At 40.2% G+C, this 12,697-nt stretch overlaps 2 protein-coding genes across 3 annotated transcripts; both read left to right on the forward strand.

Annotated features, from left to right (window-relative positions):
- Window positions 1-683: 683 nt before the first annotated feature.
- On the forward strand, window positions 684-2,510 carry LOC104426393 (macrophage migration inhibitory factor homolog). Of its 2 annotated transcripts, XM_010039472.3 has the most exons (3): window positions 684-831; window positions 915-1,111; window positions 2,160-2,510. In XM_010039472.3, the coding sequence occupies exons 2-3, from the start codon at window positions 1,001-1,003 to the stop codon at window positions 2,382-2,384; spliced, it is 336 nt and encodes a 111-aa protein (XP_010037774.1). In that variant the 5' UTR covers window positions 684-831; window positions 915-1,000; the 3' UTR covers window positions 2,385-2,510. The 2 variants fall into 2 exon arrangements, with proteins under 2 accessions (XP_010037774.1, XP_018726788.1); XM_018871243.2 differs by having other exon boundaries at window positions 726-1,111.
- Window positions 2,511-7,996: 5,486 nt separating this feature from the next.
- LOC104426250 lies at window positions 7,997-12,632 on the forward strand. The gene is given in 4 exon segments (XM_010039278.3): window positions 7,997-8,174; window positions 8,177-8,988; window positions 9,362-9,426; window positions 12,154-12,632. Coding segments are annotated over 3 exon segments (987 nt in total). The 5' UTR covers window positions 7,997-8,062; the 3' UTR covers window positions 9,425-9,426; window positions 12,154-12,632.
- Window positions 12,633-12,697: the final 65 nt, after the last annotated feature.

Below are 12,697 nucleotides of genomic sequence, written 5' to 3' on the forward strand. Positions count from 1 at the left end.
TAAATAGAAGGTAAAACCCCAAACTGGTACACTCGTTGGTTGCCACATGTTATTTAACTTAATAATTTGATGATAACATTTAATGGAAACTAACGGATGGTAAATTTATCATAGATCAAAAAATTAATTTTTAATAAATTTATCACATGTGTATCAATTTAAAGTTTTTCAATGTATTAACTTGTAAAAAAAAATGCAATTCATAGTTGAATATTTTAAAAGGTCTTAAGAGCTTTAGTTTAAATGAAAATTTAAATAAAGGTTTTACCAAACTTGTAAAAAGTTTAAAAACAAAAAAAACAAAAAAGTAAAGGCCACTGTAAAAATCATATTACTCATCCACCTTATAATAAAAAATTAATTTTCGTAATGCTGACTTTGAGTACCATTCCGAAGTAACGAGTGAGGGGAAGAAGATCCCGTAATTATTTAAATACATCAGATCTCATAGGAGGTAATAGTTGGGATTCTTCCGCCTAATATGTCAAAAATTCACTTTGTTGCCACTATAGCAATCAATCTATGGGAATTTGACGGACAAAATCGCATACTAATTAAATCAATCTATTTAACACGTGAGGATCATGCGGTTGACACTAGTTGACGAAACTATGCTGTCTGACAGAGTGGGGATGGCGCTGAAATATTTCTAGCCAAAATGAAAATGGCTGTCCCCGCACTCCATGTCCACCCTCTCTCTCTCTCTCTCTCTCTCTCTCTCTCTCTCTCTAAACCCACCCAGAAGAAGATAATGTAAGCACGAAAGTGCGTTTCCCACACGCGTTCCCACAGGCGCAGCACCACCACCACCATCATCATCATCATCGCGGTGTGAGTGTGCTTCTTGGTTTTCAACTCCTGCATGATATTTGTAAAATGGGGTTGTGACAATTCATCCACGCCCATATGTTCAGCATCTCTTGGAAGCAGAGAAGCCATTATATATACGCTCAAGAGAAGAAGAGGGAGAAGGAAGAAGAAGAAGAAGAGAGTCGGGACGATGCCGTGTGTGTACATCTCCACCAACGTGTGCCTTGACGGGCTTGACCTCGACCCTATCTTCGCCGATGCCACTAAAGCCGTCGCCGCCCTCATTGGCAGACCAGAGAACGTAATTTCTCTCTCTCTCTCTCTCTTTCTGGTCATTATCAGTGAATGACCATTTTATGGTTCATTTGTTCTATAAGTGCAACGCTGTTTTTTTGGGGCGGATGAGTTCGATTAGTATGGTTCATAGATTGAATGAAGTTCCAATTTGGGAATATTAGATCTTATTTGTCGCCCATTGTCACATCCAGCTGAACACACAGCAATACCCCCACGACAGACAAGTTTCCTATAAAAAGAAAGTGTTTTTAATGGAGAGTACTTGGAGTAAGGAAAATGAAGAATAACTTGAGCTTTGTAAGATTATAATGAGTGCCATTTAATGGATAAGGTTGCTTTAATTTCATTTATTTTTGTTTCATTTATTTATTTCAAGTTGTTTAGAAAAATGTTATTTATTAGAATTAGGATTTAGCTGTCGACGACTTTTATAAATACTGGCTCTGCAAACTCTTTCTATTTAGTTTCTAAATCATCGCGCTCCATTTCTTCCCTGTTTCTATCTGAATTCTTCTGTCTAAATCTCCTTCCTTTGCTTACCATCTATTTCCCTTCCCTTTATGCAATTCTAAACTAATCTCTCCATACCGCGTCCTGCATTAGCCATGCAACCTCCAGCCCAACAAATTCGCGCGTACAAAAGATCTGAGGATAGGACAGAGAGTGCCAAACTTAAAGGACACTTCCAGGGTTTCACTGCAGGAAATATCGATGAATTAGATTCGCAAGAAACGCAAAAATTCTGAAAACTAGAACTTGCGAAATCGACCTGGTCTAGTTGAATGCAATGAGCTCGTAATTATTCTAAACATATAGGAAACTTGCATCATGCGTAGGGCCCAAGAGTGCGAAATCTTTATTTCCCTTTCGTCCACCTAACTGTAATCTGCAAATGAAGTAATCCGGGTCCACATGTACTCATTTCTCTAGCTCCAAGGAATGTAAACTTTCCTTGAGTTCAAAGTAAAGTTAATTCTCAGTGACAGATATGTTGGAAAAAAACCCTCAAAAAGAGAAGTAAATCAAGTTTGGATGGCTTTTCTTGGACACAGTTTGTGATGGTGATCCTGAAGGGGTCCTTGGCAATCTCATTTGGGGGCAACAAAGAGCCAGCTGCTTACACAGAGATAGTGGCGATGGGAGGCATCAACACACCAGTGAAGAGGAAGCTGATTGCCACATTGGGCGACATCCTTCACAAGAGGCTCTCGATTCCGCCCGCCCGGTTCTTCCTCAAGGTCTTCGACACCACCGCGCACGCCATCCCCAAATTGTAACCTTCATAAGTACGGTTTGTACTGATTAATGCTCAAGGCATTGATTTCTTTTCTATTTCCTATGTTGTACGGTGCGTGCGTTTCTCGAAATGGAGCTAATCAATGGGGTTTTCGACTGGTTTGGGAGGTGCTGCAAAGCGGCTTAGTTTGTGATTTTCTGTGTGTCCTCTGTAACTAGCTTTTTCACTGCGAAAAAGTGGAAAGCGATGGGGAAAAAAGAACGAGCAAGATTCATTCTAGAAAGCAAAGGTTCCGAAAGGAGGTGGAGAGAATCATGTGAGGCATGTATCAAGACAACCAAGAAAGTAACATGCAAGAGATAAGTTAGTCAAGCAAGTGGCAATGATGCTCGGTGGGGATGACAAGATGTCTTGGTCTTGTGAATAACCCCAATAAAAAATCTCATTGTTGTTTGCGATTTTCAGACTTTGTTTATTTCAAAAAAATAAATGATTTTAAAAATATTTTAATAATAATAATCACTGACAAAAATGAACAAATTAAAAGTATTTTTATTATTCATGAAAATGTTTAAATATAAATTGTTGTTGATAATGTAATAAATTTTCATTAGTTAATTATTTTAAGCAATATAGGCAATCAAATTTAAGAAAATATTTTTTCAAATCATTTAATTTCTGCAAAACAAATGAAGACGGTGGTTGTTATGGAAGAAGATACCAAATCTCATCCCAGATTTTCACTCATTCATCACTTTGCATTAGCTACTTTTAACATTGCATATGTGCATATTCCATCATAATATGTTTAATCGGATCAACTAAAGTACCTTTCTCGGGAAAAGAGAGTGAAATGAAAATACTAACCTCAAAACCACAAAACCCACAACATCCTAGCCCTAATCTGAATGTGTCCACCACACCCCATTCTCTTTCTAGGCAGCAATGACGGCCTCAATCGAGGTCGCAGGCAACATTGCTTCTTACCCTAAGGTAGACCCATCAAATGGGTGGGTCGGGTCAGGTTTGGGTCGACCCATATTTGACCCATTTAACTCGTTTTGACTCATATTTATGTAGTGTAAATTAAGTGACTCATATCCAACTCAACCCGTACCCGACCTATACCCAACCCGACTTGTATTGCTAAAACCTATTAATATTCTAGGAAAACCCACTTCTACTATATGTTGATTTGATTAAACTTCAAATTAAATCAAAAATAGTAAATAAAATTTAAAAAAAGTTAAAAAAAAAAACCTATAAATTGAAATACTTATAAAAAAAAAAAAATACTATACACATGCTTCTCTTATTTGAAGTGAACATACCATTGAATAACTAAAAATTGTAACATGAAATTTTTTAACTAAACCTAAAAATCTCATTTTTATGATTTTTATCTAAAAAAAAAAAAAAAAAGTGTTGTTAAAACATTTTTATACAATACAAATTTAATGAAAAATTTTATAATTTTTTTTAATTTTTTAAAAATTTTGAATTTTTAATTTTTTAAATACAATTTTTAATTATTTTTATTTTTTAATAATTATTTTTTTTTTTTTTTCTTTTCTTCTTTTTTTTTTCTTCTTCTTTGGCCGATGAGCTCAAGCTCGTGTGCCAACTAGCTCGAGCCTCGCCTAGCCTATCACCAATTGACAGCCAACTAAAGAAGGAATAAAAAGAAAGAAAAATATAAAAAAAAGAAAATTGAAATATAAAAAATAATTATAATTTTGATTTAAAAAATATTTTTTTTATAAAGTTAAAGAGTGAAGGCCAGTGGTTCAAAGTGGGTTTCCTAATAACCCATTCAAACCCTTTTTTTTTTTTTGTGTTTTACTTTCTCAGACTCATTTATGACTCATATTTAACTATTACTTAATCCATTTCTAACTCATAGTTAACTTTCACTTGACTCATTTATAACCCATATTTAACTTTTACTTGACCATATATAACACATTTAACTAAAAATAGGTCATAATATGGGTTTATGACCCATTTTGCCAGCTCTACCCTAAGGTGATCATGGCCTACTATGACCTCGCCAAGTTACCCATGGTCTTGCAACCTCAGAGATGAGGATGCAAAGGCCATGGTAACCTTTGTTTTGAGGTCATCCTGAGTAGAAAGAGAGATAGGCAGGGGTATTGGATAAGTGAGGTGATGAGTGGCTTGGACGCCATAGCAGCAAGTAGCCGCATTGGTAGTGAGATGCAATTACAACTTGTTTTACCGAGAACGGTATCAAATAAAATAGCTTTCACTGAAGGTTGGCTCTTCAGTTTTTTGTGTGTATCGAATTTTGTATCGGTTCATAAGGGAAAGAAAAGACTCTAATGGCAGCAATTATGGGTGAAGGGAACAACAACTTCAAGAAATCTTAAAAGACAAAAATGAATAAAGGGTAACTGCAACGCAAATAGAAAAAAAAAAATTACTTGCAAGAATAGGTTTACATTGTTTTCATTGAGTATTTTCCGTCCTTTTACAACAATTTGCCGTTGGCTATATATAGCCAGACTGAGTAGATAACCATCGTTGTAATTATATTTCAATTTAAATTATTCCTGGGACATTCAAAATGTTTTCTGATAACCTTATCGTGTTATCCACAAGGTGGTTGAAGCCCGGTAGCAACGAGTGCCTCAGTAACTCGTCTATCCCTTATCCAGTTACTGCTCGAATTGTAGTTGATGTCGAACCGTTGGTAACTGCAATTGTTGTTATCTACAAATTCCCTCCAAATCTACGGGTCATTGTCCAATGGAGCTTGGTGGGCCTTATCAGTTAGTCGCAGCCCACAAAGGTCACTTTTTGGTGTCAACAAATGCCTTCTTTTGAACACGCGCTGCTGATATGCATAGCAATTACTAGTCTCTTTGGGTTCCCGTAAAACATCGGCTTAACCTTTGATCTCCTAGTTGATTCTAATCCAACGTCTTCTAGGGTTTCGTGATCCTCAACTCTTTGGCCTCCCTGGATAGTTTTTCTCTTCTCAAGCCAGAAGGTGGTCTGGTCTGCTTCGTCTCTTAACCCTATTGTCCTTCACAAGTATTGCTGAGAATAGTTCCAAAACTGGATTTTTACCATCACAAAGCTTGATTTCTACGACCTTTCTTTCATTTGGGTTCCTTTGCTCTTCTCTAGGTCCTACCATGTCTCCTTCTTACGATCCTTTAGCCTTTTTGGCTCGACTGGACCAACTTCAACAACCAAAGAGTAAAGACAACTCCCTCTTGTCACTGTTGAATTGTCTCGAGGTAGCACCAGAAGAAATCGTCCTTGGTACCTGTTTCCTTGGGCCGCGCAGTGTTGACACGATTGTTCTATGGTTTGAGTTTTGCGAATTGGGATTCGTTGGTAGCAGATGTGGTGAAAGAGATGGAGAACTTATCAGGGAAGAACCGTCTGGCTTAAGCCATAGATATGGCTACTAGTCTGTTTTTAAGTCCTGAGGTTGGTTTTTTTGGGAGCTCCTCTTTTTCCTTTAGCTTTCTCGGATGATTGTTTCTAGTTTTCCTTCCTCTTATGGGAGATTACTCTAAAAGTCATGCGAAATCAATTTAGTTGTGAATTTTTTCTTTTGGTCAATAAAAGTACTTTCATTCATTCATATAGTGATATTACTAGGAAATAACAAACAAGTTTCTGAACACAAAATATTCCGAAGGATTTTAGTTAAAGAGACCCAATTTGAAGGAAAAGTGTTGAGGCAATAGGCTTTAGAAACCCAATCAATTTAGTCACAAATTTAAGTGTACTAAAGTATAGTCTAATTCTATACCATCTAATTCTTGGGTAACCTTTTTTGAGTTTTGGGTTGCATTAGAAGTTGGAATTAGGGCGAGAATTCAAGTTTTGGTAGGCTTGGACAAGGCCCATTGATTATGAAGCCCATCCAGCTTGATTAGGCCCAAATTACTCATTCAGCTTGAAAATCTGATGTAACTTATCATTCCTGGGCAAGCCTGGATAGCAACTAAACCCCAATACCCATCCAGCATGATCCTATCCATTCATTACCTCTTATATTTCCTTTCATTTCCTTCTAGCACATCGCATGTGTCTCTTGTACTAGTGAACAATAAAGTGCAGGTAAGATAACAATTCAGGCCTTTCTCCGGATAGAAATGATGATGTAAGGTTATGTTTGGTCGTCCGGATAATAATCAGGATATGATAGGATAAAGTAGGATATTAAATCCTTTGGATAATAAAGGCGGACATATCTAATCCTATCAAGTGTTTGGTGCACTTTAGGATAAGATGAAAAAATAAATATGATATTCATTTAAATTATAAAATTAAAAATAGAAAATTCAATTAATTAAAGGCCATGGAAAAACCTAGATCTAGGAATTGTGGGCACCTCCATGAGTGGCCACCATTGAAAACGACAAGTGATATCTTCTCTTTTTGTTAAGTTCTTCATTTCCTTAAAAAAAAAATCTTATCCAATCTGGGCATATCCCACCCTCCCCGGATTTTTATCCGGCGTTTTATCCGGATATATCCAGGTTTGTCCGATCCGATGGACATTCCCAAACATCGGATATGATAACAAATTATCCTATCCAGACTCAAATCCGGACTACCAAACGCAGCTTAAGAGATGGCCGCCATGGGATATGATGTCGGAAGCAAACATCTCTTCCTTTTCTTTCTTCCATTCTTTCTAATTTCCTCTTCCAATTTCAACTTTGTAGCGTGAAATCGTGCACAAATAACATCACTAATTGAAATATGGCCAATCACGTGGAGTCAAATTAAGATATGGGTCGAGAGACGCTAATTAGGCCATGGATTGGATCGCCAAGGCTCATAGAATTAGTTCCCTTCCACTCAACTAGCTTGCTAAGCCTCCCTATTTCCTATGGTTAATTACATGTCTTGATTTCAAAAACTCTTGTAATCCATCTTTCCAACAATAATGGAAGTTGTCTTTCCTAAACAAACAAATAATAATAATAGTCGGGTATTTCATGAACTTAAAATTTATTTATCTATCTAAAATGAATTTTTTTGACATAAATTTTAAAGTACTTTATTTTTCGACATTTTCTCTAATTTTAAATATACATATTATTTAGATTTCCTTTGTGATCGACGGTAGATTAAATACCAATTTATATCCAAATTTAAGGATGAGAGCCAGTGGTCCTCATCAATTTCTCCTTTTTAGTTCGAAAGATTTTCCTCTCTTGATGCAGATTCATACTTTCTACTCACGTGTCAAATTAGTAATTGAGGAGGTCTCTTGTCGGCTGGATCTCGACCCAACCACCAAGCCTATGTTCCTCTCTAACCGCCTAATCGAAACCCCGCTTGAGTGAAGGTCCATACTAGCCAATCTATTTATCTACACAAAAGAAAAGACTCAAAAAAAAAAAAAAAAAATGATACAACATGGCATAACTAAGGGTGTCGACAGTTCGGTTCGATTCAATTTTTTTAAAAAAACAAACTGAACCGAACTGTTAGAAAAAACTTCCGAACCGAACCGAAATTTCGGTTGTAATTTGTGTGAATTTATGTTGAGTTATGCACACAAATTATAAATACGATTTTTTAATCAAGAAAGAAGAGCATATTATATATATATATATATATATATATATATATATATTATAATCTATAATCTGGCGGACCGGCGCCGGCGTTGGCGTTGTCCACTTCGGAATTTCTCTCTCTCTCTCTCCGGATCGATCCGCCATGGACGACCTCCCTCTCCAGAAGATCGCGATCTCGGGCCCCACCCTCTCGTCCCTCCTCCAGCGCGTCTCCTCCTCCCCGGCCGACGCCGACGGCCTCCTCTTCGGCCACGTCCTCCCCTCGCCCCCTCCTCCCTCTCCGACGACCCCTCCTCCGCCGCCTCCTCCGCCTCCGCCGCCGCCGACTCCGGCTCCTCCGCCTCCGCCTCCGCCGCCGGCGCCCTCGTCGCCACCGTCACGTCCTTCCTCTGCCCCGGCTGCCCGCTCTCCTTCTCCGACCCCCTCGGCCGCCTCCTCCTCTGCCACTCCCAGCACGACCGCCTCATCGGGTGGTTCTCCTCCCGCCGCCGCTCCCGCCTCCAGCCCTCCATGCGCGACTTCAACGTCGCCGCCTCCCTCGCCTCCGACCCCTCCCTCTCCTTCCCGATCGCCGCCGCCGGCTCCGCCTCCGCCTCCGCCGGCGGCGACGGATTCTCCCCGCGCGTGTTCCTCCTCTTCTCCACCCCGCCCCTCGACTCCGCGATCCACACCCACGAGTACCGCGCCTTCCAGTTCCGCACCGCCACGGAGACCTTCGAGCCCAGGTCGGTCGACGTCGTCAACATCGGGCCCAGGTTCCGAGGGCATTACGGGAACTTCAGCCCCAACTCGTCGTTCCCGTGGCTGGCCTGCGATCTGAGGGGATCGTCGATGATGCAGGAGGACGGCAAGGGGGAGCGGCTGAGCGAGATGAGGCGGGCCGCCAAGTGCCAGGATGAGATCGATTTGATCGCCGAGGATTTCCCGGCCGCGAAATTGAGCAGGCTAGTGGGGCCGGAAGCTAGCAGCTACACTGCCGGGTTGGAGGAGATGTATGAGAAGATGTTGACGAGGGTCGACACCTTGGCCAGGCTCGTCGAGGCGAGCTCTGCTCAGGTCCTGGAGATGGTGAGCTCCTCCCCTTTTCTGTATTTGGAGCTTTTAAGAGTTCCGCATTTGTTCAGGAGGATTCGTGATGGATGATGAAGTAAATGTTTTGGTGTAAAATCATTGGGGCATTCATTTCATTAGTTCGATATCTTTTGCTTGAGGAATGTAGTGATGCTAGTTTAGTGTGTGGTTAGAGGGGCTATTGGGCGTTCCACATTGCCTTGACGGTTTTTCTCTTTTGCGCTTCATTTATCATCGTCAAAGGTAGAATTTTGGGTTCTGTGGTTAATGGAGCACTTCGTGTTTCGTTGGGCTTCTCATGTTGATCAGTTTGAATCGGTTTTGTGTTATGTGCTGACTTGTCATGATTTTGTGTTGCGTTCATGGTTAGGAGCAACATAATTCGAAGTTGAGGGCAGAAGTTGCTGGGATCAAGAGGGTGGTCGATGGCTAGTGGTAAGTGTTGTTCTCTTGTATCTGATTGAGTTTTGATAATCTAGTCCATTTCCCCTTTAGCCGTGCTACGCGTTGGTTCTTAAATGACCTTGCCTAAGTCATCTACTGGATTGAGATACCACTGTCTCTCATGAACCCATCGTCCTTCTCTGGATTTAAATGAAACTTAGAAATGTGTTCATTAAGCTTTTGATTCAGTTTATGCATCTGCATACTTCCCAAGGTGTCGAAAGAGGAGGAAAGGAAAAGGAGAATATGACTGGAGAGTAATGGTCCTGTACTTTCCTCAAGAAGTGATCAAATTACTTTTGACAGAATGCCATCTTTTAGCTCACTATAGTTAGCAAGATAAGGATGGCCATGCGCTTTCTAAACACTGGAGATTGTCAATGGAACGTGCAAAGCGATACTTGACTGCAGTAAGTTTAACATTTAGTTGCAACATCATGAGGTGTGAATGTGAAGTTCGATAAGTTATGGGATTTTTTTTGTGGTTAAAGATAAGTTCTAGGATTGAAGCTTTGATTTTTTGGCTTCTTAGCTTTTTTCCTTGAAATGTCACTCAACTCCTAGAGTAGTAGTGGATTCAGTTTTGGGGAGCCTATCGTCTTTGAGTAATTCAGTGTTTATGAGAGCAGTACTCTAAGCATCTCCTTTCCTGGGCATTGGGTATTTTGGTGGAAGCAAGTATGCACCAGCATAAAGTTATGCCTGCAGGTTTAGGTTTTACTGATAGTGATCACTGGTAAGGGTTGTGACTGTCTTTTCTTCTAGTGTCTCTTCATTAGGTGCACATGCTTGTGCATGGTATGAGTAACAAACAGGGGTGATCGGGTCCAGGGTGGGTAGGTTTCAGATCTGAATCATTTACCCGACCCTGTTATAACCAGTTCCCTTTTCTTGGACCCTGTACCCAACCCTGTTTGCACTAGATCCTTTTTTGGACCATCCTATTTTTCCGGTCCAGTTCCAGGTCAGCCCTATTTTCATTAGAATTTGTTTTGCAATTGCCCGATATCCTATACGGTTTCGAATTTTACATTGATATGCGAGAGTCCCTATTTCTACACCCAAAAGAATTTACTTGGGGCGGAAGCTGCAAGAGAACATGTACCTCTGAGATTTCATACCCAATGTTGTGAACGAGAATCACTTTGGATTGCTCGGTCATTTTCAGCAATGACCATGGAAAAACTGCATTGACAAAACACGAACACCCACATAACCAAAAGGGGGCATAGTAAATCGAAAGTGATGTTCAGGCGAGGAAGATTCCGAAATATTTTCAACTTTACACTTTCCGCTTGTGGATACCAATCTCTAACGATAAACCCACGACGAAAACATTGCTACGAAATGCAAAGCCAAATCGAGAGACATCGAGAACAAGAAGAGAACTTTCCTGACATAGAAATCAGGGGGAAAAGTAGGTTTTGGACTTTGGGCTTCCCAAACCGGTTCCCAAACAGGTCCAGGAAGTGGTTCCTAGGTGGGTAAATACTTGGAACCGGTTCCTGGACCGGTTCAAACTCATTCCGAATTTTGGGAACCGGTTCCCAAACCGGTTTCAATGGGAATCGGTTCCCGGCCTTGTTTTCTGGGTGGGCCAGTCCGGTTCTTGGATATACCCGGTCTGGTTACACGCCCCTATTAATAGATGTCTTTCTGTCAAGGAGGTTGGGGACCTGTTGTGATTATCGATGGATATAAAAGTATCAATCCTAATTTTTTTTTTTTTTTGTTTGTAAAAGTTGTTTCATAACTTCTCTAGTTAGCTTCCTTGTACTCTGCAGTAGCGTAGAAACCACCCCTAAGGTGATGGATCTTACTCAGACAAAACACAAATAGATTATCAAGTTAATTGCTGGTTTAAGGAATGGAGCTGACCAGGAATATGAGGGGGGAAAAGTAATGCTGTGTGCTGGGGATGGAGATCAATGTTGACTTCTGGTTTTGGCATCTGGCGAGTGACGGAGTTATGCCAATACTTCTACTTCTTTAATGAGCAATGCCAGGTCTCATTTATTAGTTTGGCTAATTATGTCATATCGAAAATGGTTGGTGGTGCTGGCAAGTATCTATTTTGTATGTTGAAGTTGACAACCACTGGGTTTTTCTGAAGCACTGTCATATTTAGATGGCTATAATTTATGCTATGAACAACTGGCTAAATTCCTTCCTGAATCTGGGAGACAGTGTATGCCTCAAAGCCATGGATGTTGACCTTTTCCCCATGAAAACTTTCCTTAAAGAAACAATCCATTATAGTCAGCTGTAGTCAGTTTTTTTTGTTTTCTTTTTTTGTTAGGTCCTATCTTATATCTATTTTACAAGCCACTGTATGCGCTATGCACAAGTTGCGAAATCCTGCTCCCTCACTCACAGGTCTCCACCTCAGACCCCCAAGAATGTGAGAAATTGAACTCCCTATCTCCCCCTTCCCAAGTAGAAAAAGTGGCCACTAGGGTAACCTCCAGTGATTAGTTGTTAGTCAGTTGATGAGTAGGTATTTGTACTGCTTGTTGCATAATTACCATGTCTAAATGACCTTACAAAATTTACATGTCATCACTCGATACATACTCCAAGTACATATTTTCATGCTTTTGCATCTTAAGTGTCATGAGGCTGCACATTCTGCGATTTTCATTCATAATGACATTTTTCGTGCTGTAGCATATGTTAATCCAAATTTTTTTGTTCTTGGATTTCTTTTGGACATCACAGTAGAGAGAAATGCATGATGTTGCTGATGTGTGAAAGGTGGCGGAGAAAGGTTTTGAAGACTCTGCAACCATTTGGTGGCAGAAGATGCCTGATGCCTGAGTTTATATACAGGGGACTTGAAGCTAAGTGGATGATAGATGTGGAGGTGTCGCGGAGTGATGCTCTATTCAATTGTTCCTTTGTAGGAGAGAAAATTCGGCAACCTCCATATCAGGAGTGCGATAGTATTTTTTCTGCATTTTGCTTCGATCGACTTTTGGGTCTATTGTATCTTCTGGGAATCTCCACAAGTATGGTAAAGTGGTTGAAGATGATTTTAAACCGCTAGGGTGTCTGCAGCATTCTATCCTCTTGGGCACGTACCATCAGAATTCCTCTTGTTCTTGTTCAGCACATTATCGGGTCCGTGCTCACAATGATTGGACAGAGATTCATGTTTCAGTCTTCTACCGTTAATGGAGGAGAGGGTTATCCGTTGAGTGAATATCACTGGTACTTCATGGTCTGAAAGGAGAAGATTGCTTACAAATTGAAAATTCTAACC

Source organism: Eucalyptus grandis, chromosome 1, assembly GCF_016545825.1.
Source record: "Eucalyptus grandis isolate ANBG69807.140 chromosome 1, ASM1654582v1, whole genome shotgun sequence".
In the NCBI taxonomy this organism is placed as follows: Eukaryota; Viridiplantae; Streptophyta; class Magnoliopsida; order Myrtales; family Myrtaceae; genus Eucalyptus; species Eucalyptus grandis.